At 40.1% G+C, this 24,009-nt stretch overlaps 1 protein-coding gene across 1 annotated transcript in view; it reads right to left on the reverse strand.

Annotated features, from left to right (window-relative positions):
- Positions 1–24,009, reverse strand: part of KIF6 (kinesin family member 6) — a 294,225-nt gene that overhangs the window by 166,690 nt on the left and 103,526 nt on the right. The window contains exons 8-10 of the mRNA XM_084623973.1: positions 17,488–17,631; positions 14,893–14,979; positions 5,597–5,700 (exon numbers count right to left, since the gene is read on the reverse strand). Coding sequence (XP_084480099.1) covers positions 5,597–5,700; positions 14,893–14,979; positions 17,488–17,631 — 335 coding nt within the window. The remainder of the gene's footprint in view (positions 1–5,596; positions 5,701–14,892; positions 14,980–17,487; positions 17,632–24,009) is intronic.

Raw genomic sequence — 24,009 nt, forward strand, 5'->3', positions numbered from 1 at the left:
GTTGATGGTGGGATGGAAATTGTTGAAATCCTGGTGGAATTCCTCAAGGGCTTCTTTTCCATGGGTCCAGATGATGAAGATGTCATCAATATAGCGCAAGTAGAGTAGGGGCATTAGGGGACAAGAGCTGAGCAAGTGTTGTTCTAAGTCAGTCATAAAAATGATGGCATATTGTGGGGCCAGCATCTCTTCTCCTCTACTGTATGTCATAACTATCTTCCCCATTCCTAACCTATTAAGTAATCCTATTTAGATTAAAATGTAGGAGAACCTGATGCAAATTTATAACAAGAGGTTTCACAGTCACACACTCAATAGCAGATCATGATGCTGCCACCCCCCTATAGGACTGTCCACTTATATTTGTTCCCTAGTTTACGGTTGTTCCTGCAAACTTTCTCTCATGTGAGCAGTCCTTCTCATGTGGATAGTCTCAATAAATGGGATTAATCCTGTGAGTAGAGGTTTGCAGTATTGGGCAGATAGACACTAAATGAGGGCTGTACTCTTAAATGCCACTTCTTGGTGTTCATGTACCTGCAGATATAGTTACACTCATGACTGGCTATGCAACTATATATTCTGCAAATACAGTTCAGTTGCATCTTTTTCACAATATATGTTTTTAAAGAATTTTATTTCCTACAGTGTAATATATACTAAATAGTCTCCAATTATTTACACTTATTATTTTATCAGAACAAACAGAAGAAATGTGTAGAAGTTCAAACAAATACAGAAAGTCATTTTCACTAAAGCACAAGCTTTATAAACTTTCATTTGGCTGTTTAGTTCACTTCCAGCTGTTTTGCTACAGAGTGTATGTGGAAAAACACACAAACTAAACAAATAACTAGATCCTGACATTAGAAACTTTTCCCACTTTAATCATCCAAACTTGGGTTTATTATCATTATAAACTGAATGGAATGTTGAGATTCAAGCAATTTGACTTGCTTGTGTACAGGGAATCAATTCTCTAGCAATGCCTTTTACATACCCTTTGAAACGACATTAACCATTAAAAAAAACCCTATATGTCTATTTTTGTTTGCCATTTTTGGTGTGTAATAGCAGTAAATGACCTTGGAACAAGGCAATTCTTTGGGGTTAATGTCTCGCTGGGGTTAATGGCCAGAGGCATTCCTTGTTGATTATTAACCGCCAGGAAATGTCTTGTATCTCAGTCATTGGGACTTAAGTTTGGCTCTCTATCTTAATTACAAAGCTCTTAGTTCCATCAAAGAATAATTTTTAAAAAGGCAAATATCCACATTGCACAACTCTGAGCTAATTGTAACTAAAAGACCAAGTTAAGAGAATGTAGAATTTTATGGTCTATACTCCAAAAATGGAATTGTCTTAATACAAGTAAGGTCCTGCTCAGAGTTTTGCTTTATGCCACTCAGTGTTCATTAATGGCAGACAATCGTCTCCCTACTTTGCTCTGAAAGGATTAGAATGAGAAATTCCGTGCCACTCCTTTCAGAGGCAGCCATGTTACCTTTTCTGAGAAGTCAGAACGGACTGCTTTTGTATACCTTATAGCAGTGGTTCCCAAACTTGTTCCGCCGCTTGTGCAGGGAAAGCCCCTGGCAGGCCAGGCCGGTTTGTTTACACGCCGCATCCGCAGGTTCGGCCGATCGCAGCTCCCACTGGCCGCGGTTCGCTGTTCCTGGCCAATGGGAGCTGTTGGAAGCAGCGTGGGCCGAAGGACGTACTGGCCGCTGCTTCCAGCAGCTCCCGTTGGACTGGAGCAGCGAACCAGGGCCACTGGGAGCGGCTGTTGGCCGAACCTGCGGATGCGGCAGGTAAACAAACCGGCTTGGCCTGCCAGGGGCTTTCCCTGCACAAGCGGTGGAACAAGTTGGGGAACCACTGCCTTGTAGGGTTAAGATAAAAAGCAATGACATAACAGAACAACACTTAATTTCTTTCAATTCATGTCCTTCAAAACTTGTGCATTTGTATTCACACATTGCTTAAAGTAGGTTTTCCAGATGCACACAACTACCATATTGTACCACCATAACTGACAGTCAACCTTGGGGAAGAGGATAGCAGAGGCAGGAAATCTCAATAAGTGGGATTTGTGATCATGACCTCAAAAACAATTAAAAGAATCAGCATCACAGAACACGACAAAAACCCTTTAGCAGACAAGCCGAGAGTGAAAAATTGATGTAATGCATGTAACATTTCACATGTCTACTTGATACCAAAATGTTGCCAAACAAAGAACATTTTGGTGTTTTCTCATGCAAGTCATATTCTACCAAATGTCAAAAACCATAAACTAATAAGGAATCTAAAAACAGACCCCAAGGACAAAAGTGAGAAAATTTAAATCTTTAAAGTCAACATGTAGACAAGATGACTCCTTTATTCAGCTTCTTCAAGACTCACTTCTGTGATGCCAACAAGAAATTAGCCAACAAAGAAATTCCTGTCTTCTATTAACAAACAAAAAGTTCTTTACTCCACTATGCTGGCCATTAGCACTTTTTGAATAACCACAGTATCCAACAGATGTTAACCCTGTCTTTCAACCCTACTATCTTATTACTTCCTCATTATGTCATATCTGATATTAGCTTCTAAGGTATTTGGGGGCACAGATCATGTTGGGAAAGGGATACCTCCCATTTTTTTTTGGCAGAATGATACATTAACAATCTAGTAAAAACTGCAGAGACATTTTAAGTAGGCAGAATATAATTGCCCATGTTGGGAATGGTTCAGATCTACTTTGCAAGATTTAACATTTACAGATTTCTGTCTGGTTCCTCATCCTCAATACACACACCGACTGAAGTTTTCGGTTTTTTTTAAAATTGCTAACCCAACCACAAAATGCACATTAATGTCTCTGGTGAGGGTTCAAGCCACTAAAATTTGCCATTGCTCCTGAATGGAGATTGTTAGTACTGCTAATCCTTCTTTGGATGAGTTTAGTACTAATTACATATTAATAGTAATAAATATTTAACATTTAACATCAAATCACTTCACTGTTAAATAATTAATTAATCCTCTCGACACTTTGTAAGATGGGTATTAATTTCTTTTTACAGATGAGGCATAGAGAAATTAAGTGAGTTGCCCAAAGCCACATAGATAGTCATTATCAAAGCTGGGAATAGAGCAATGGCTCTCAACATTTCCAGACTACTGTACCCCTTTCAGGAGTCTGATTTGTCTTGCATACCCCAAGGTTTCACCTCACTTAAAACTACTTGCTTACAAAATCAGACAAATGAATACAAAAGTATCACAGTACACTATTACTGAAAAATTGCTTAATTGCTCATTTTTACCATATAATTATGAATCAATTGGAATATAAACATTATAATTACATTTCAGTGTACAGTATATAGAGCAGTATAAACATGTCATAGTCCAGGGGTCGGCAATCCTTCAGAAGTGATGTGCCGAGTCTTCATTTATGCACTCTAATTTAAGGTTTTGTAAGCCAGTAATTCCTTTTAATGTTTTTAGAAGGTCTCTTTCAATAAGTCTATAATATATAACTAAACTATTGTTGTACGAAAAGTAAATAAGGTTTTTAAAATATTTAAGAAGCTTCATTTAAAATTAAATTAAAATGCAGATCTTATCAGTTTAGTGTGATCCTGGTCCTTGCTTTTCCTTGCTGAGTTTTCCAGTGTCTTGCACGTATTTGGATACTTTAAATGGCACACAGGCTTCTGAGTGATCAGTTGTTAACCAGCTCTGAGAGGGACAGAGGACAGATTTCATGTGTGAAAATACCTGTTCACACAGGTATGTGGATCCAAATGCTGAAAGCATTGCAAATGCAATTTTCTTCAAACGGTTATATTTCACTGGCAGGGACGTCCAGCAGGTCAGAATAGAGGCCCCATGTTCTCTCTCGGTAGCTTCAAGTGCACTCCACAGATCTCCAAACTTTGATGCCTACAATTCTGAACTTTTTAACTGAATGAGCTGCATTTCAAAATCTTCAGCACCCATCCACTGAAATACAGACAAATCCAAGTCGCTTTCATTGAACTTTTCAGGTTTAATTAGAACAGAAAGCATTGGGCCAAATCACTGGAAATCTTGAAATCTGTCAGAAAATTCTGATTCCAGTACTTGCACGTACATTCTAATCTCAGCGTCAAACGCAGTGCGCTGTTCCACGTGGCATGATGGTGATGTAAGCAGCAAATCAGGACTTAAAAATATCCCAGTATAGTGGCGCTAGAACAATTTTTAAGGTGGGGGTGCTGAGCTGCGCCCCTCTTGCCCCTGTCTGCACCCCTCACTGCCCCAGGCTGGGGCCAGTGGGCCACAGCTGGGGGTGGTTGCAGAGCCCCGGGCTGGTGTCCGGGAACCCAGGCCGGCAGCAGAGCCCCCCGGACTGGGGGCTGGGACCTGGGGCCGGCAGTGGGCTGAGTGGGGCCGGCAGCCGGTACCCCAGGCCGACAGTGGAGCCCCTGGGACCGGTGGCCAGGAGCGGGAGCCGTCAGCGGGCTTAGCAGGGCTGGTGGATGGAACCCCAGCTGGCAGGGGGCCGGCAGATGGTATCCCAGGCCAGCAGCAGAAACCCTGGGGCCCCGGGACCCGGGCAGTGAGAGTGCCACTGAAAGTCAGTTCGCGTGCCATAGGTTGCCTACACCTGTCATAGTCTATGAAATTTTAGTTTGTACTGACTTTTCTAGTGCTTTTTATGTAGCCTATTGTAAAACTAGGCAAATATGTAGGTGAGTTGATGAATCTCCTGGAAGACCTCTGCATAACCCTCAAGGTATGCGTACCCCTGGTTGAGAAACACTGGAATAGAGTATAGCGGCTCCAGACTATATTTCTAGACCAGGCACAGAACTACCTTACATTATGTTCTACTGTTTTATTACAGCAAAGTTATATGCTCCCAAAACACTTATATGTATTAAACATGCTCTTTGAATACTATGCTTGATAAAATTCTAAATGTTTGGCTTTTAAGGCACAGATGTACTATGTATTAGTATCAGAGTAGCAGCCGTGTTAGTCTGTATTCGCAAAAAGAAAAGGAGTACTCGTGGCACCTTAGAGACTAACAAATTTATTTGAGCATGAGCTTTCGGGAGCTCCAGCTCCAGCTCATGAAAGCTTATGCTCAAATAAATTTGTTAGTCTCTAAGGTGCCACGAGTACTCCTTTTCTTTTTACGTATTAGTAGTGCAAGTTTTCTTTGATACTGGACAAACACACTGCAGCAAGATACTTCTCAACAGAAAGGACGGTTCTTGAATTCTTTTCAGAACTTACATCCAGTATTGAGAGTGTTTGGGTTTTTTTTACTTTGCATTATTATACAACAGTTCTCAGCTGGGATCTGATGGATATTCCCATCCTTCACATTCTCTTTTCTTTATTTTCTCAAAGCTGAGGCTATGAAAACACTGCCAGCAGCCTAGCACAGCTTTTCATGGAAAGTTGTCACTCTAACCTGGCGCCTAACTGCACTTTATTATTGTCTCCAGGGAATTTAACGCTTTGAGGTCACTTGGACTTCATTATGCCAACAGAGAAGGTAACAAAAACTTTCACTGTGAATGTAGAAAAAGAAAATATTAAGCATTACTGAAGTAGCTCTTCTTGTGTGAGTTCTTCTGTTCTTTGCTCCCCAGTTACCATGGCCAGCTCATCCTTCAGTTCCTGGATCACCTTCTTCAGCTGGATAATCATCTACAAATGGCAAGGCAATAAAACAAGCATCACCTTCTGATTAATGGGTAGACCATGATCTTTGCATTAGAAACCTGAGATCAATAGAACATTACATTGTGTGTGGTTTTTTTTCACTCTCATTTTACAATTTCCTTTTTTTCAAATAGGCCAAAATGACTAAATATATTCCACTTGTCTTTTCCATTTATAAAAATGGAAAAAGCCTTCCAAATTCAGTAAATTGTATGTGTTAGAAGACATGGATGTACAGCATGATTTTAAAAGATTATATATAAGAAAAATAATTTGTCATTGGCGTGGAAGAGAATTTTATGACATTACTTTTACTTGTTATTGTATCTTTGCCAAAAAGAGTAAAAGATTGGACAACCACACCCCAAAGCTGGATCATTTTTTTCTTCTTTAGCAAAATAAGTTTCTAAATGAAAACTAAATTTTTAATGTAGAAGTTTTTTAAAATATAAAAATCAATGTTCTCCAATATAAAGGTACACTGTGCTTCATTCATATACAGCCAATAACCAGCAAGTATTATGAATCAACATAATGAGAAGTAATTAAACCACATTAATAAGTAGAAGTAATTGAGGAGGTGATCTGAATATCTATATTGTGTTTCCTAATTTTGTCACTATTGGAACCTGAATCTCATTGCTTTAAAACAGAAAGTTTGTATGAGGAGACTTCTGGCAATACAATATCCTCCTAGGAATAAATCCTGTGAGGTGCTGACCTCCTGCAACTCCCCTTGACTAAAATATGAACAGCAGGTACTTGGCACCTCTCCGGATTTGGCCCTTTTAAATGAATTAACATCTTATGATGGGCTAGAGAAATATCAAAAGTACATTATTTTTCAAAACCCTTAATAAATATGAAGGCCTTGATTCCACATACAATAGCTTTAAAAAGGCAGCCCTTTCAAATGTTACATGGCATGGATTTCAGGCAAAATTAAACATATCTGATTGTATATGCTCCTACAGTTAAGATTCTTTGGGTGTTCTAATCATGCATTAAAATCCTTTCAGATATATGGATTTCTTAACCATAAATTTAACTGTAACTTTGAATTTCCTGCATTTCTGATTTTTTTAAAAATAACTAAAATACTGTTGAAAGTTTTTTTTAATGTTTACATAACTGGGACCATAGGTACTTTGGAAGTTTTACTGCAACTCAACAAAGTATTTTATATGAGAATTAAATATGCTGATAAATGTCTCATTACAAACTCTCTGATTACCACCATAAATGTACTGTATTCCCATTGGCATGTCAGGATTTTTAATCTGATATTAGGACTGGTTACTCTACTGTTACTTTCTGATACTGATCCAGTACTTGGTACAGACTTTAAAGTGAAAATTTAGGCTGGAAGTATAAAAAGGCAGTGTGTGCAGCTGACTCTGAACCTTTAGTTAGCGATTTCAAATGTTACAATGATTAACATTTATCTGATCTATATTTGAAATGCAATCTACAGGGTAGGAGTAAAATGTTGATTTTTTAAAAACAGTGTTAAAAATAACCAAATAACCATAATTATAAAATACTATTTGTGACACTCTTTATCTCATAGGGAACACCCTGCACCCCCATGTTCATCCTTATAATATGATTGTGCAGTATCCAATGCAAAGTTTGTCATGTTGGGTGTCTTAGGAAGGCTCATGATGCACTGAGCATTGTTGTTATAGTAATGTTATAGGTTGTAATTTCATGCATATAGTTATGAGGTTGAAAATGTGTCCTCATGGCTTAAAACAAGCCCAGGCAAAACTCTCCAGGAACAGAGAGGCAGTTCACACCTCATCAGTGCATGTATGGGACAAACCCAGCCCAGTCTCACAGGAACAAAGAACACTGGCCTAGGCAGCAACAAAGGATCTGTTGAACTCTCAAGTGAGTCACCCCCCTTCCCTTAGTCAGTCAGGGACTACGATGAGGTAATGCTCACCTGACCCTGAAGCGGGGAGGCAAAGCCAAGAGGGAAGAAAGAACATGATAAAAGGGAGAGATGTTTGCCATGCTCTTCCTGTCTCTTCCACCTCCCTCTACAGACATCACCACCAAGCGACTGAAGCGCTGAACAAAGGGGAGAGCCTGGCTGAAGCGCAACCAGTGAGCCTGTGGTGAGAAGCATCTACATTTGTAAGGGCACTGAAAGTGTTAAGATCAGCTTAGAATGCGTTTTACTTTTATTTCATTTGACCAAATCTGACTCGTCGTGCTTTGACTTATAATCACTAAGTCTATCTTTTGTAGTTAATACATTTGTTTGTTTATTCTACCTGAAGCAGTGAGTTTGGTTTGAAGCGTGTCAGAGACTCCCCTTGGGATAACAAGCCTGGTGCATATCAATTCTTTGTTAAATTGACGAACTCAAATAAGCTTGCAGCATCCAGCAGGCATAACTGGACACTGCAAAACGGAGGTTCCTAGGATTGTGTCTGGGACCGGAGATATTGACTAGTGTCATTCAGTTGCACAGTCCAAGCAGAGGCTGGCCAAAAGTGCTCACTCACATAGCTGGTAGCAGCTTACACGCTAGAGGCTGTGCGTGAACAGCCCAGGAGTGGGGGTTCTCAGAGCAGAGCAGGGTAAGGCTGGCTCCCAGAATCAAAGATTGGAGTGATCTAGCAGATCACAGGTCTAGATAACACCAGGGGAACGTCACACTATTATTCTAAAAAAAGAAAAGGAGTACTTGAGGCGCCCTTAGAGACGAACAAATTTATTTGAGCATAAGCTTTCGTGAGCTACAGCTCACTATTAATCTTTTTTTGATTAGTGCCAACAGTATACTAGATTCAATTGAAGCTCAGCGTTTGGTTTTTAGTTTGAACTAAATCCTACTTTTGTCTGGAAACAGAGGTAGTCAAAGCTAAACTGCTTTAAAGAAGAAGAGAAGAAAATGGGCATCAAAAGATTCCACATCTATTGGTCAGTTTAGCTGAGATAAACAGTGAAAAACATACAGTAACTCTCCTTAGTGAGGGATAAAATACATTTCAGGGTCAAACTTACCTTAGTAGCACTAAGGTGTTATGCACTCCCTTTGTATGACCTGCACTTACAGTAAAGATGATGAATCATGAAACTAGTATGGTGTTTAATTTTATGTGCCAAATCATAAGCCCAGCACACACAGCTGTGCACTGGGAAGATAACTGTGGTAGTGATGAAGGACAAGGAATCCCCTTAGGCCACAGTGTGGTCATGGAACCATGTAGCCTCTATGATTCCTGTGCTTTATCCCCTTACTCCATGGGAGGGAATGGCCAATCGATTCATAAAATCACAGATCCACTAACTCCATTTCTAACCCTCCCTAGTCCAACTAAGCTTTGCTCCCCAAACACCACCTTGCAGATGGCAGCACACTGAACATGTGGAAGGAAAGCTCTGCAGTATGTAGTAAATGTTGGGGGCCCTGCATGTGTTTCACTGCAATTAAGACTTCTGGGGCCATGAAAAGGGTGTGGCAGGATTTAACCCTATATGGTAAAAAACATCTCATGCAATGTTAAACTTCTTTTATTATCCTTCAACTTGCCTCTCACTTTAAGTTTTTTTAATAGCTGGAGTTGTGGGAGAAAGAATTTATAGCAAAGTGTGAGAAGACCCAGCAAGGATCACTCCTATCCCCTCTGAACATTAAGACCAAGTTAAAATAAACACAACCCCATTAACAGTGGTGGCTGAAATGTGTTAGATAACAGTAAATGTCAGTCAGAGTTAGGATACTCATTAATCAAAAGAAAAAAACATGCCTGAGAAATCAACTGCCTCCTATGTCATATAAAACCCTTTCTTCATTTTTTTAAATTAACCAATTATGGGTCCACAGAAATACAAAATATACAATTAAAATTAACTGTGTCAGAGTTCAGAAATTATAATGATTATTTTAGAGTATTAAAAAGAATTGATTACGGAAGTTATGCTGAACAAAAAAGGGACCCAAAATAGTTTCAACTAGAATCATTTAAATTCTGTGTTCTTCAAAGATGAAAAGCAATGGTCCAGTTTTCAAAGATAGCCTCCATTTCTGCAGTTTTATGCCCACTAAGAATTATGGGTTCCAATACTAGTAGTTGGATATCAACAAAATAATACAATGAGATTTTATCTTGAACTTATATTCCTTCTTAGATCTTTGTTGTTCTCTATATACTGTAACACATCTATCACTCTTTCCTCACTGCATCCAAGCTTTCTCCCTCTGGAGAAATTTATGTAACATTACCCAAATGTTGCACTGTGTCGGAAGAGAATATCGTTTGATGTTCAATATGCAGCCCACTTGCTGAGACAGCTATTATTATGTGCTGTAGTGTATTGAACTGATCATTCCTTAAAATGATGCTCTCTGAGTTTTCAAAGGAAACAAGTTATTGGTTATGTAACCAGTGCAGAAAATTACTTTTTATTTTACTTCCTAATATACCAACTTTCAGGAGTACAGACCTTCTCATCAAATGAAGTTAATATGCAGTGAATCTGGGTGTTGCATATAGCATCTTTTAATGGAAACAGTAGCCACAAGTCAAATAGACAAATGTGTATATTCTAATTCTGTTACATACATCAAAGGAAGCAGTTTTTTTGTGGCAAACTTTCCCTTTATGACTGTGGATTATTACTCATCTCCTCTTCTGGAACTTCCTTCTCAGCCCCCTGCTCTCTTCCTCAATCCTCCCTGCTTCCCTCAGAAGCTGAACAAGGTCTACTGCCTAACATTTTATCATAGAAATCCCATTTCTATTCGATTTAGTCTTCCTCCTCCTTCCTTAATGGCAACTGGAGCAGCGGAACCTCTTTTCCTGGATAGAGAGAAGTACAGCAGACCTGCGTGAAGATTGCTCCAAGAAACAGTTCCAAGCCTTACATCATACTAAGCGCTGGATTAAGCATGCCACCTCAGTAGGGTACCTTATTTCTACAGAGCTATGAAGCCGCAACTATTTTATCACTAAGACAGCTATTGCCACCCTTTTTCCCTTCCATTTCTGCTGAATGCTTCTAAGTTTTAAATAGCCCATCTAAATAAACATGGATCAATAATTATTGTTACAGAAAACACAAGATTAAAGGAAGCCAAATTTAAGTTTAGAAAGGATAGTTCATTTCTAAAACTCAGTAAAAGTTCTCATCTCTGCCCACCCTAAGTATAGTGAGTTCTACCTTGCATTGCTATCTCTGCCAGTGCAAGGACCAAGTGTTTGAAAGAAACAAGACAAATGTAGATGGCACGCCCACTGTTCTTTCTCCTGAGACCCAGTGAATTGCTTTTATAACAGAAAAGTGGAGAACTAACTCTGAAATTCTTATTTCAGATAGCTGGAAAAAACTTTACTTATATTTAAACTTCTAATATGCTAGTAAAAAAACCCAATAATGGATTATAAAAAAATAATTAAAGCTTACAGCCAAGATTTAAAAATGTATGGTGAAAGTTAGATTCCTAAATCCTTACTTAGATGTCTAAGTGTCCTAATTTTCAAAAGCGCTGAGCACCTAGCAGAGCCCACTGAAGGTGCTGGATGCTCAGGACTTCTGATTTTTTGGATAATTATACTGTGCAAGGGGCTATAAGAACCCTCACTTCCCTGTAATAGGAGTTTTATATAGCACTAACTGTAGCATAGAAAAGTAAATTCTATTCTTGTAGTATTTATATAACTGAACTTCTAAAGGATCAAAACTGTATACATGGCTTAAATGCAAAGTTTCAGCATTAACAGATACCATAAAGAGACACATTGTGTCTAAAAAAATTAAATCAAAATGATAAGATGGTAATGTTAATGCCACGGGAAAATATGTCTGCATTAAGATGTTTTTCTCAGCTAAAATGTCAGGATGCTTGTGGTACTAAATGTGGTGTACCATCTTCCTACTAGATTATGCCATTATTAATCAGGGCAGACAGATGATGATATATACATGAGGATTACATTTAGAATTCTCTGATCTCAAGCCATCAATATGAAACAATAAAGTATCCACTGACACAAATCCTATCAATGTTCTTGTGTCTACCAGATGTTATTTTTTCTTCCCTTTTTTATCCTTCCTAACCATCTTTAATAAGAAAATTATTACTTATGGATGAAAACAAAATTAGAATAAAGAGAAATATAAAATAGACAAGCATTCACACATACTGACTTTGTGAACAGTAAGAAGCAATAGCACATGGCAAGCAGTACATAGGCAACTGCAGCACACTTGGGAAAGGTAAGGTAGAGAAAAGCATGGGACTGAAAGTTAAATTACTTTAGCTACTGTGGCAAATTGCCGGCACGATTATGATGGGTCCCGCGCTTCCTCTTCTTGTGGGTAGGGGGGGAGTTTCAGGGCACAGTTTCCTGTCTCTGAACTAGGGTATCTACTGTCCCACTAGTAACCCAGAGAAGCATAGTGGCAAACCACTTGAACTAGGGCTTCCTTCCCCTGGGCTACTTCCCTCTCCTGCTCTTCAGCTTGTGAGGCTTCCTGCCTTCTCTCTCTCTGCACAAGCCGGGTGTCTCTTTACCTAGGGTCTTGGTCCTCTAGCCAGCCACAGCAGTTCTCCAAACTCTCCTCTACTTCAACTCCTTCAAACTGCTCTCTGCTCCATCTCCTTCCCCTGGCTGATTGAAGCAGGGGGGGGGTTGTCAGGTGACTGCCTTCAGGTGCTCTAATTGGCTTCATGTGCTTTTAAATAATCTAGAGAAAGCTTTCTTCCCTCTACAGGGAATAAGGCTTCTCCTCATCCTGGGACGTACATATCTCTACTATATCACTCTCCTGCTGCCTTCTGGCCATGCTGTATCACACTACACAGGAAGTGCAATATGCACACTGAAACACGTCACAAGAAGTACTATGTGCTATTGTGGAAAGGAATTTTGGCAATGAAATATGGAAAGTAAACCAATCAGGCTAGAGTATTTACTGGACATCATAGACTTAGCTACTACATCAATGGCAGCCATTTGGAAAACTCCAGTAGAAGTAACACCTGTAAAGCCATTTCATGTTAATTTTAAACGTTATTGTTCTGGCAGCTGGACTTTCTTTGCATTTAAGTTTTGTCTCAGTTTTTTTTAAATGAAATCTTACGCAGTCAGGAACCTGCTACTGTCTATATTACATATACAAGACTACTCTGTTAAAAAACATTAAGTTTACAAAGTCAAAGACTCAAAAGTTAGTAAATGTCAGAAGTAAAGTTGCCTGTGCAAACTTAATCCAGCCTTCTGTGTGTGAACTGTGATACACTCTTGAATTACTTGATCACATACTGTTTGTTTTTTTTTTCCCCACAAGAGCCCTGTTGCATTCAGGGCACAGGATGGACAGTGCTCACTTGATGAGCAGTTATTCAATATTTTATTTTCTACTAACAGTTCAATTTGTGGCCTGTGCCTTACTTACTGCACGCTATTCAAATCCTCCTCTGAAGACAGAATTATTAATTTTTCAATCAGATTTTCTTTTGTGCTAATTATAGTATCTGAACTCCCAGTCCCAATTTTCCTCTTCCCACATCCAACAACCTCCTATCCTACTTTCAACTCCCCTTCCCCCTAAGGCTCCTTGTCCCAATCTACTCCCTCTATTACCCTCACCCTGCACTTCCAGCTCTTGTCCCCTCTACATTCAAATCAGGCAGCTTCTTCCTTCACACTGCCTGGGCCCAGTAGAGGGTCACTGAGGACACAGGAAAAAAAAACTCCTTCCTTCCTAGTTCAGGTTTCCAGATCTAGCAGGGCACCACAGCATTCCAGAGCTGCAACTGAAGAGAAAGTCCTTCTGAGCCCTGGGCTGGAGTATGGAGCTGCTAAAATCTAAGTGGTCTCTACTGAGCATATGGAAACTGATTTTTTCAAAGGCTTACAACTTGGCCACATGTGGCTGTATTTTCACACAGATGAGATATCCCTGACACAGTCTGCCCCTCTGCCAAATTTCAAATCCCTGGCCCCAAAGCATGGGTGCTCTAGAGGTGTACAAATAAAAGGTCACAAAACAAAACAACATTTTTCCATAGCCTTGGTCTTCTCAGAATCAGTTACACAATTTTGGCAGAAATTTTCAGATACATAAATAAATAAATAAATAATTCAGCTTGTGACAGACATCCTGCATGGAAAATTTCAGCGCTAAGATTTGGCAAAGTTATAAGCAACTGAACGCAGGGTCTTATAATCGGAAGTGTCAGGCAACCTTCATAATAGGCAGTGAAAACAGCCCCTACTCAAATCCTTGAAAAGATTCAAACAACCAAATGAGTTTGCCTTCCTCATATAAATGTCACATTGTAAAGAGACTTCCTGGAATGTAGATTTATTCTTTACTGTAACTGAGAAGCAGAAATATTATCAGCAGAAAAGAGGAGAATACCTTATAAGGAATCTACAAATAGTAGATTCAAAAATATAATTCATTAACAGATTTGTCACTGGCTGATACTACTAAATCTAAATCTTACTGAATGAAATCTTTCATCGTGTACTTACTACATTTGCTCTATGCTGAAAGTTTAGTTTGATTTCTAATATATTTATGGTCTATGTATAAAAAAATGTCAGAGTCAAGCTAAGTCATCTTCAGGAGTGAATTCTCTATTGTACAGTAGGATTATTAATGATAAGTTTACACAGTGAACAGTTCTCAGAGGTTTTAATTTCAAAAGCAAATAGTTAAAACCATGAGATGTTCATATATATGGTCCTCCTTTTGAGAATTAACCAGTCTTCATTCTGCACAAACAGAGAAGTGGCCCCACTCTAGAATAACAGTTTCAAACTTGCTTCATCTTAATGCTCTTAGCTCAAGCACAAAGTGGATATTCCTTACTTTTACCAAACCTTACACTGCATATTTATCAGTGATCTAGCTCATATGGCATGGTAATGAGCCTTCCCTGGAAACAATGTACGGAACACTAGTCACTGCTGCTGTGGACTTAACCTGAGATAATTTACAGTGACATAAAATAGAGGTCAGGTTAATTGTAATTATCCTCAGATGGACAAATAAAAACAACAGCAGCAATTTTACAGCAAAAGCTGGGACTTGTATCTAAACATGACTTAATGGCATCATGAAATCTTCAACATACATATGGCTGTCCCTTTTTACTAAAACTAAACAAAACAAAAAAACAATGCCACCACCCAAAAACCCTCTTACCAGTCTAGGGTCAATTTCTTCATTAAGAACTGCCTCATTCTTAATAAGTGCAACTCGCTGTGCAAATCTGCAGGTTGATATAGATTCCTGGAAAGAAAAAAATAACTCCTTTACCATGCACTGATATAGATGGTTTTGCTAAATTCAACGCTGAGTGCTATTTTAAGGAGGAATTTTTTTTTTAATTTTACATTTTACAGTACCAATCTCACACTCCTGGCACTTCAAATCCCTAAAAAAACCCAAACAAAATTCAGTACAATTATTCTATCAACTTATTAACCTGCCAGATAAACCTCTCAAAATAAAGACACCCATATCCAACTCGTCAACCCATTCTATCACCAATACTCACAAAAAAGAGGTAGGATTTGCAGCAAAAAGTTAACAAATCCAGACTTTGGTGAGCTAAGGGGAAAGTAAGTTGCAAAGTCAAAGTACCTTCAAAGAGAACACCATATCAGTACCCCCTACCTCCACACTCCTCACTAGAAAACTTAACATTTATGGGCCAAATTCACAACTAACTTCAATATCAAGAGCTAAGGATCTAGCCCTCTAAATAAAAGGGAACATCAGTAGAACAAAAAGCAGTTACAGGATAAACAACTTCTAAATCATGCTGTGGCATTTTTCAAAAATAAATGTTTAGGCAAAGCCAAAGCATTTCCTTTCAAGACAGGAATCCTAAAAAATGTCCTATCACAATGATTCATATGTAATTATTAAATTACATATTATAGACTGGGCTAGCAGCACCACCTATTATTAATGTTGTTCAACACTTCTTACTGCAGTTGATCCTCTTTTAGGTTGTATATAACATTGACAAACTTTATTCATTTGGGCTGAAATTTTATTGTTGTATGTCTGCCTCGGGCTAAATTTTTTTGGAAAATTTCAGCCCAAATGAATAAAGTGTAATATCTAGTAGATATTGCAGCAAGAAAGTGAAAACTGTCACTGTACCATTAATATCTGGCTCATTCTGGCTGATTCAGTGATTGGATCAAATATTTCTAAATAGGAGCCTAAATTCCAATACAAAATAGACTCACCAGGATACAAACTGGTGACTGGATGTACAAAATGGGTGACAGCAGCACACAACACAGATAATTGCATAGACAGAACTATGCATTTGCATGTGCAGCTACAAGTTATGCCTGCACAATTACCTGTTCACAACTCTTAATAAGTACATTAAAAATGTATCCTATCTTGTGCTTCAGCTAGTAAAAGATCATCTTATTTTCCTTTTACAGGTCATTAGTTCTTTCCACTATACGTCTGAGAATAACTTGGTTTTTGTTCATTTTAAAATGTTCTGATTTTATGGAAGGTTAGGATTTAACTAGATTGTAGCTAGTCCAGGCACAACCTGCACAACACCTAGAACAGTGGTTCTCAATCCGTGGGCCACATGCAGCCCAATTAGCAAACAGCTGCAGCCCAGCTGTGTGCTAAAGACTGCCTGACCCGCACAATGGGGTCCAGGGTCCTGGCTGCCGGGCCAGGCCCCATGCACCGGGATCAGGGCTGCTGCCCGGCCTTGCACAGCAGGGTCCTGGGGCTGCTGCACGGGGTGGGCCTGGGGCTGGGGCTGCCGCATGACGGGGTCTTGGGCTGCCACCTGGCCTTGCATGGCAGGGTGTGGGGTCTGGGGTCCCTGCCGTCTGCCCTACACTTCCACTTCTGGCCCTCACTCTGTAGAGGGGAGTCTCTGGATGGGGGAAGAGAGGGGCGCTGGGCATAGGGGTCTGTGGAAGGGTTGGGGGAGCGCTGTGGTTCTCAACCTGCAGCCCAAGTAACACACTGTTGGTCGCACATGCAGCCCACAATGATAAATAGGTTGAGAACCACTGACCTAGAACATGTCTAAATTAAAAAAAAAACAGATAGGAAAGACAGATAGATAAACCAACTTGATCCACAGAAAGGCCAACAAACCAAAACATGTGCATACATTCCTCCCAGCCACCCACAAACCCCACCCACAACCCTCCCCCAATACCCAAAGAGTGAAATCCTGGCCTCACTGAAGTCTATGGGAGTACTGATATGGACTTCAGGGGGGCAGGACTGCACCAGCAGTCCTTATCAACATGCCCTTGGGAAAACTCCTTGCCAAACCTTACTCACAATTCACACATTTCTTCATCATCAGGTTTTAAGTATTCACCTATTCATCACTAGGCATATCTCCTCTATAACTGTTCCCCCTCATCTGAGATTACTTAAAGAATAACACAATTAATAAAGGATACATTAGAGCCTGATTCTGAACCCAGCTAATGTTTAATACTGCTGCATATCTTGTAAGATCTGTCAAGGGTACTATAATATTATAGACAGGTTACATTCACCCACATAATAGATTAGAATTTGGCTTTGAAATGTGAAGTCAGTTACACATAGATCGCTTATGTAGTGGACATAAGTGATGATTTTAGTCTATCATATTGCAATTTCCATTGACAAGATTGCACATTGGAGGCATTGGCAAGAAAGATTTTCAAAACTTTAGCGTGTCAGAAATTTAAGCATACACACATGAAAAGAAAACATTAACAAATTCAGAAAGGGATGACATACATCTATGTTTCTTTTGTCTAAAGAGAGTGTTGCAATCATGGTGGTCATGCAGTTTCCTCCCAGGCTGTCTCTGAGCACCGAAGTCATCATAGAGTTCCTGTAGGGAATGTGAGATCGATGTTTCTCTGCTAGGGCAATTATTACCTGAAATAAGAGCAGCAATACATGAGACTTTTAAATCTGCACATGTATGTACCATATGCACAAGAGGAGGAAACACCTATCCTGCAATCTGAGGCCCTGATGTTGCAAAGACTTATGCACATGTTTAACTTTAAGCACAAGTATCTACTACTCATACACACATGTATGTCTTAACAGGACAAACAAAAGTGGATTTCATTGTATTCTAGCTTTGCTTTGCAATTTCTCAGCAAAAAGGAAACGGGGACACATGATAAATTTATAATCTTACTAATATAATCTTACTATAATCTCACTAATATAACAGCAACTTTCATGAAGAACTAAATTAAATTAATAGAAGGTATTTTCCTCTAGCCTACTACTAAGTTGAAATGTAGACATTCCCAAAGTAAAGGCTTCCTTTACATAAAAAAAGAAAATCAGATATTTTCAAAATCCCATTGTTCTCTTCATGGGGCTTGTTCATGTATTTTTGTAACCTCTCTTGAAACGTGTGCATGTGGAAAAAAAACCCTCCAAGGCTAGATACTGTGTAATGTACTGCTGGAAAAATATAAAATAAGACATAGTTCAGTTTAAATACAGATATATAGTCAAAAAGGAAATGATACACCTACCATTCTTGATTCTCTTGTCAGATATTTACATTAAAAGATTTAATTATTACAAAGTAGCAAAGATTCCATGATGGTGTGTGGTGGTATAAAGGTTTTTATTGGTAAAAATTTGGCATAGTTCTATCCCCACAAATAGTGAAGCCAGGAGTCAATTATGCAGATGACAACACAAAATATAAAAACATACATCATCACATATTTTGTTTATATGAAAAAGTAATTTTAAAATTTTGGCATGTTGATTTTTATTAATTATTATTATAATTAATAATTATAATCTATTACCTCTCCCCAAGAAGCCCAAGTTCCTTATTACCATTAGTTTTATGGTAGCAGACTTAGATGGGCAAATAGCATTCATTTTAATACTTTTAAAAACTATCTTAAATAGCTTTTCTAGATTTTAAGATTAAGTATCTTGCAATCTAATAGAAGTAACTAATTTTATTATTAATATGACAGAAGTTCCTAGAACCCCCATTTTGTTAGGAAGTGCCTGCGCATATACACATAATAACAAACAGTCCCTGCTGCAAACAGCTTATGCTCTAAACAGGCAAGACAGGCAAAGGGTAAGAGGAAGGAAGTATTATCCCCATTTTATAGATGGGGAACCAAGGAGAAATTCAATAACTTGCTGAAGCTCACATCGGAAGTCTGTGGCAGAGCTGGTAACTGAACCCAATTCTCTCAACTCCCACCGTAGTCCTTTAACCACAAGATCATCCTTCTTCAGCAAGTTGTAAGAGACTTTTGAGTATAAATAGGACAATCTGGAGGGCAGAGAAATTAAGGGCTTGTTTACACAAACAATTAGTTTGCAGCAAGCTGAGGTGTGAATTTATTCTGCACTAGTTTGCCAACTAAACTATCTGTGTGGACCCTGCTGATGAACATTAACAGTTTGTTAGTTTGCTTTGATCTAGTCCTCTTTGACATAGGACTAGACCAAAATGAACTAATGATCCATTACTACATGACAGCAATGTTCATATGGACAGTTAGTGCATGGCAGGGTGGTGTGGGGGAGATTCACATTGCATCTTGTCGAGAACTAAATGTTCATGTAGACAAGCCCAAGTGACTTTTAGAAGGTCACACGAGATGTCTTTGGAAAAGCCAGGAACTGAACTCAGGTCTTTTAAGGTGCAGTGTGATGCCTTAACCACAAAATCATCCTTGCCTTTACACCATTACAAAGAGGACATTTCCATCTCTTCAGTAATAATGCAAATGCCACTAATACAGGATTGCAATTTGTCATCTTGGATCACTGTAATTTAAGGGAGAAAGTTTGCATATTTGAGGAGAAAGAAACATTTGACACTTTTTAAAATATATATGTATATATTTTTTTGACACGGCAGCTGTCTAAAATATATTCTAAAGTGTGGAATATAAAATATAGGCCTATATGATATAAACCAATGAGCAAAGAGCAGGTGAGGATTAATACAGGTTCAAAACAAGCCCCTGAACCTGCAAAAACATAACTTTATTCACATGAGCAGCTTTATTAAAGCCAATGGGAGTATTTATATGCATAAAGTTGCTCACATGTGTAAGTGTGTGTACAGAATCAGGGCCCAAGGGCAACAATTAAGTCAATGTAAATAAATCATGAACTTGAAGGGGACCAGGATAAGGAACTAAATACAGAGTTCATCATATGGATATTCTCACTATATTGGTTTATAGAAATGATATGCTATTGATCATGTAATAATATCCCATATATTAAACAACATATTTTCTGCAGCCATGTGATAAATTATAGAACCATATATTAATGAATATCTATCCTGGATCTTGGGTCAAAGTAATATGGAGATGGGAGGGAATTTCACATTTGGGGTAAAAGGAGGAGACATTTTTGACTTTTTTTTTCTTTAAATGGCGGCTGTTTGAAAGCTGTTTATCAGTCTGGAATGTTAGTAATCTTGGTAGCGATGGATTACAAGGAAGAGTACTGGTGGGATAGGATTCAGAGTAGCAGCCATGTTAGTCTGTATCCGCAAAAAGAAAAGGAGGACTTGTGGCACCTTAGAGATTAACAAATTTATTTGAGCATAAGCTTTCATAAGTTACAGCTCACTTCATCAGATGCACGCAGTGGAAAATACAGTGGGGAGATTTTATATACACTGAGAACATGAAACAATGGGTGTTACCATACACACTGTAACGAGAGTGATCAGGTAAGGTGAGCTATTACCAGCAGGAGAGAAAAAAAACCTTTTGTAGTTATAATCAAGGTGGGTCTTTTCCAGTAGTTGACAAGAACGTGTGAGGAACAGTAGGGCGGGAAAATAAACATGGGGAAATAGTTTTACTTTGTGTAATGACACATTCACTCCCAGTCTTTATTCAAGCCTAAGTTAATTGTATCTAGTTTTCAAATTAATTCCAATTCAGCAGTCTCTCATTGGAGTCTGTTTTTGAAGTTTTTTTGTTGAAGAATTGCAACGTTTAGGTCTGTAATCGAGTGAACAGAGAGATTGAAGTGTTCTCGACTGGTTTTTGAATGTTATAATTCTTGTTGTCTGATTTGGGTTCATTTATTCTTTTACGTAGAGACTGTCCGGTTTGGCCAATGTACATGGCAGAGGGGCACTGCTGGCACATGATGGCATATATCACCGGCTGCCAACTAGACATGGAGCCATTGATCACTATCTGTTGAGCCCGACAATCTAGCCAACTTTCTATCCACCTTATAGTTCATTCATCCAGCCCATACTTCTTTAACTTGCTGGCAAGAATACTGTGGGACCTCCTGAGGTCCCTTCCAACCCTGATATTCTATGATTCTATGATCACAGTGGTAGATGTGCAGGTGAATGAGCCTCTGATTGTGTGGCTGATGTGATTAGGCCCTATGATGGTGTCCCCTGAAGAGATATGTGGACACAGTTGGCAATGGGCTTTGTTGCAAGGATAGGTTCCTGGGTTAGTGTTTTTGTTGTGTGGTTGCTGGTGAGTATTTGCTTCAGGTTGGGGAGCTGTCTGTAAGCAAGGACTGGCCTGTCTCCCAAGATCTGTGAGAGTGATGGGTCGTCCTTCAGGATAGGTTGTAGATCCTTGATAATGCGTTGGAGAGGTTTTAGTTGGGGGCTGAAGGTGATGGCTAGTGGAGTTCTGTTATTTTCTTTGTTGGGCCTGTCCTGTAGTAGGTTACTTCTGGTACTCTTCGGCTCTGTCAGTCTGTTTCTTCACTTCAGCAGGTGGGTACTGTAGTTGTAAGAATACTTGATAGATATCTTGTAGGTGAGACAAACACCTACAAAGGCTAGCCTGGCTCAGCTCTCTCCTGGGTGGCAAGGAACCACACCTCCTCACTCCCTTTGGGAAAAGCTCTTGTAGGGAATTAGTCCAGCCGTGGGAGTCTTCCTCTATGGTCTTGGTGCAGGTACAAATAAACACAGTGACCCAGGCCCTGGGTCAGGCTGGGGCTCTGGTGAGTCAGGTGCTCAGGCCCTCAGGCAGGGGCTGAGCAACAACTGTATAAGAAGGATGTGGAAAAATTGGAAAACGTCCAACAGAAGGCAACAAAAATGATTAGGGGACTGGAACACATGACTTATGAGGAGAGGCTGAGGGAACTGGGATTGTTTAGTCTGCATAAGAGAAGAATGAGCGGGTATTTGATAGCTGCTTTCAACTACCTGAAAGGGGGTTCCAAAGAGGATGGATCTAGACTGTTCTCAGTGGTAGCAGATGACAGAATGAGGAGTAATGGTCTCAAGTTGCAGTGGGGGAGATTTAGGTTGGATATTAGGAAAAACTTTTTCACTTGGAGGGTGGTGAAACACTGGAATGCGTTACCTAGGGAGGTGGTGGACTCTCCTTCAGTCATAAATATAAAGGGAAGGGTAAACCCCTTTAAAATCCCTCCTGGCCAGAGGAAAAATCCTCTCACCTGTAAAGGGTTAAGAAGCTAAAGGTAACGTCACTGGCACCTGACCAAAATGACCAATGGGGAGACAAGATACTTTCAAAAGCTGGGAGGAGGGAGAAAAAAAAGGGTCTGTGTCTGTATGCTGCTTTTGCCAGGGATAGAACAGGAATGGAGTCTTAGAACTTTTAGTAAGTAATCTAGCTAGGTATGTGTTAGATTATGATTTCTTTAAATGGCTGAGAAAGGAACTGTGCTGAATAGAATGACTATTCCTGTCTGTGTGTCTTTTTTGTAACTTAAGGTTTTGCCTAGAGGGATTCTCTATGTTTTGAATCTAATTACCCTGTAAGGTATCTACCATCCTGATTTTACAGAGGGGATTTCTTTACTTCTATTAAAAGTCTTCTTGTAAGAAAACTGAATGCTTTTTCATTGTTCTCAGATCCAAGGGTTTGGGTCTGTGGTCACCTATGCAAATTGGTGAGGATTTTTACCAAACCTTACCCAGAAAGTGGGGTGCAAGGCTTGGGAGGATTTTGGGGGGAAAGACGTGTCCAAACTACGTTTCCCAGTAAACCCAGTTAGAGTTTGGTGGTGGCAGTGGAGATCCAGGGACAAAGGATAAAATTAATTTGTACCTTGGGGAAGTTTTAACCTAAGCTGGTGAAAGTAAGCTTAGGAGGTTTCATGCAGGTCCCCACATCTGTACCCTAGAGTTCAGAGTGGGGGAGGAACCTTGACACCTTCCTTAGAAGTTTTTAAGGTCAAGCTTGACAAAGCCCTGACTGGGATGATTTAGTTGGGGATTGGTCCTGCTTTGAGCAGGGGGTTGGACTAGATGACCTCCTGAGGTCCCTTCCAACCCTGATATTCTATGAGTATAGTAACAGTGAGCCCAGGCCCTAAGTTCCAAAGGGCCTGGGAGAGGGGGAGACTGCCACCCACAAGTAGGGTGGCAGGGGGGACGCAGGCCCTCCCACTCCACTGCGTCCTAGCCCAGGGCCCTAGCAGTGGCAGAAGACCTGCTGCTGAGTCAATGGGGATCCTGGCCGCAACACACTGACATGGGTTCTGGCAGTGCTGCAGCCAGACTAGGGTCAGCTGCCCCCAGGCTACTTCCAGACTCCCCCTCTTGAGGTATCTGGGTCAGGGTGGTGTCCTCCGCGGGGGTCCAGCACCATGGGTTCCTCGGGATAGCTGGCCAGGGGTAGACTCAGCAACTCCTTCTGGTAGCTGGCGCAGGGCAGGCTCGGCACCCTCTCCGGGTAGCTGGCATGGGGTAGGCTCAGCACCTCCTCTGGGTACCTGGTGTGGGGCAGGCTTGGCAACTCCTCCAGGTAGCTGGCGCGGGGCAGGACTGGCCAGTTCTGAGGTCTTCCGCAGACCACTGGGCTTTCCCACTCACGAGCTAAGCTGGAGGCATCTGGCCTCCCCAGCGGCTGCTTCCCCACTGAGCCCTGAGGTCGGGCCTTTCTACTTCTGGGCCAGTGCCTGACCCTTTGGGGGGCGGGCTCAGAGTTCCCTGGTTCCGCCCATTCTGGTGTCTGGAGGGACTCGTCTCTCTCCAGGGTGGCAGGGAACCACACCGCCTCACTACAGACCCGTTCCAAACCACTAATCATTTTAGTGGCCCTTCTCTAAACCTTTTCTAATGCCAGTACATCTTTTTTTGAGATGAGGAGACCATATCTGTATGCAGTATTCAAGATGTGGGCGTACCATGGATTTATATAAGGGAAATAAGATACTTTCCGTCTTATTCTCTATCCCAGAGTTTCCCAAACTGTGTTCCGCGGAACACTGGTGTTCTGTAAGATGTGAATAGGTGTTCCGTGAAAGAATCTAGAATTTAATTTTGAC

This window comes from Lepidochelys olivacea, assembly GCF_965140295.1.
Source record: "Lepidochelys olivacea isolate rLepOli2 genome assembly, chromosome: 3".
Classification (NCBI taxonomy): Eukaryota; Metazoa; Chordata; order Testudines; family Cheloniidae; genus Lepidochelys; species Lepidochelys olivacea.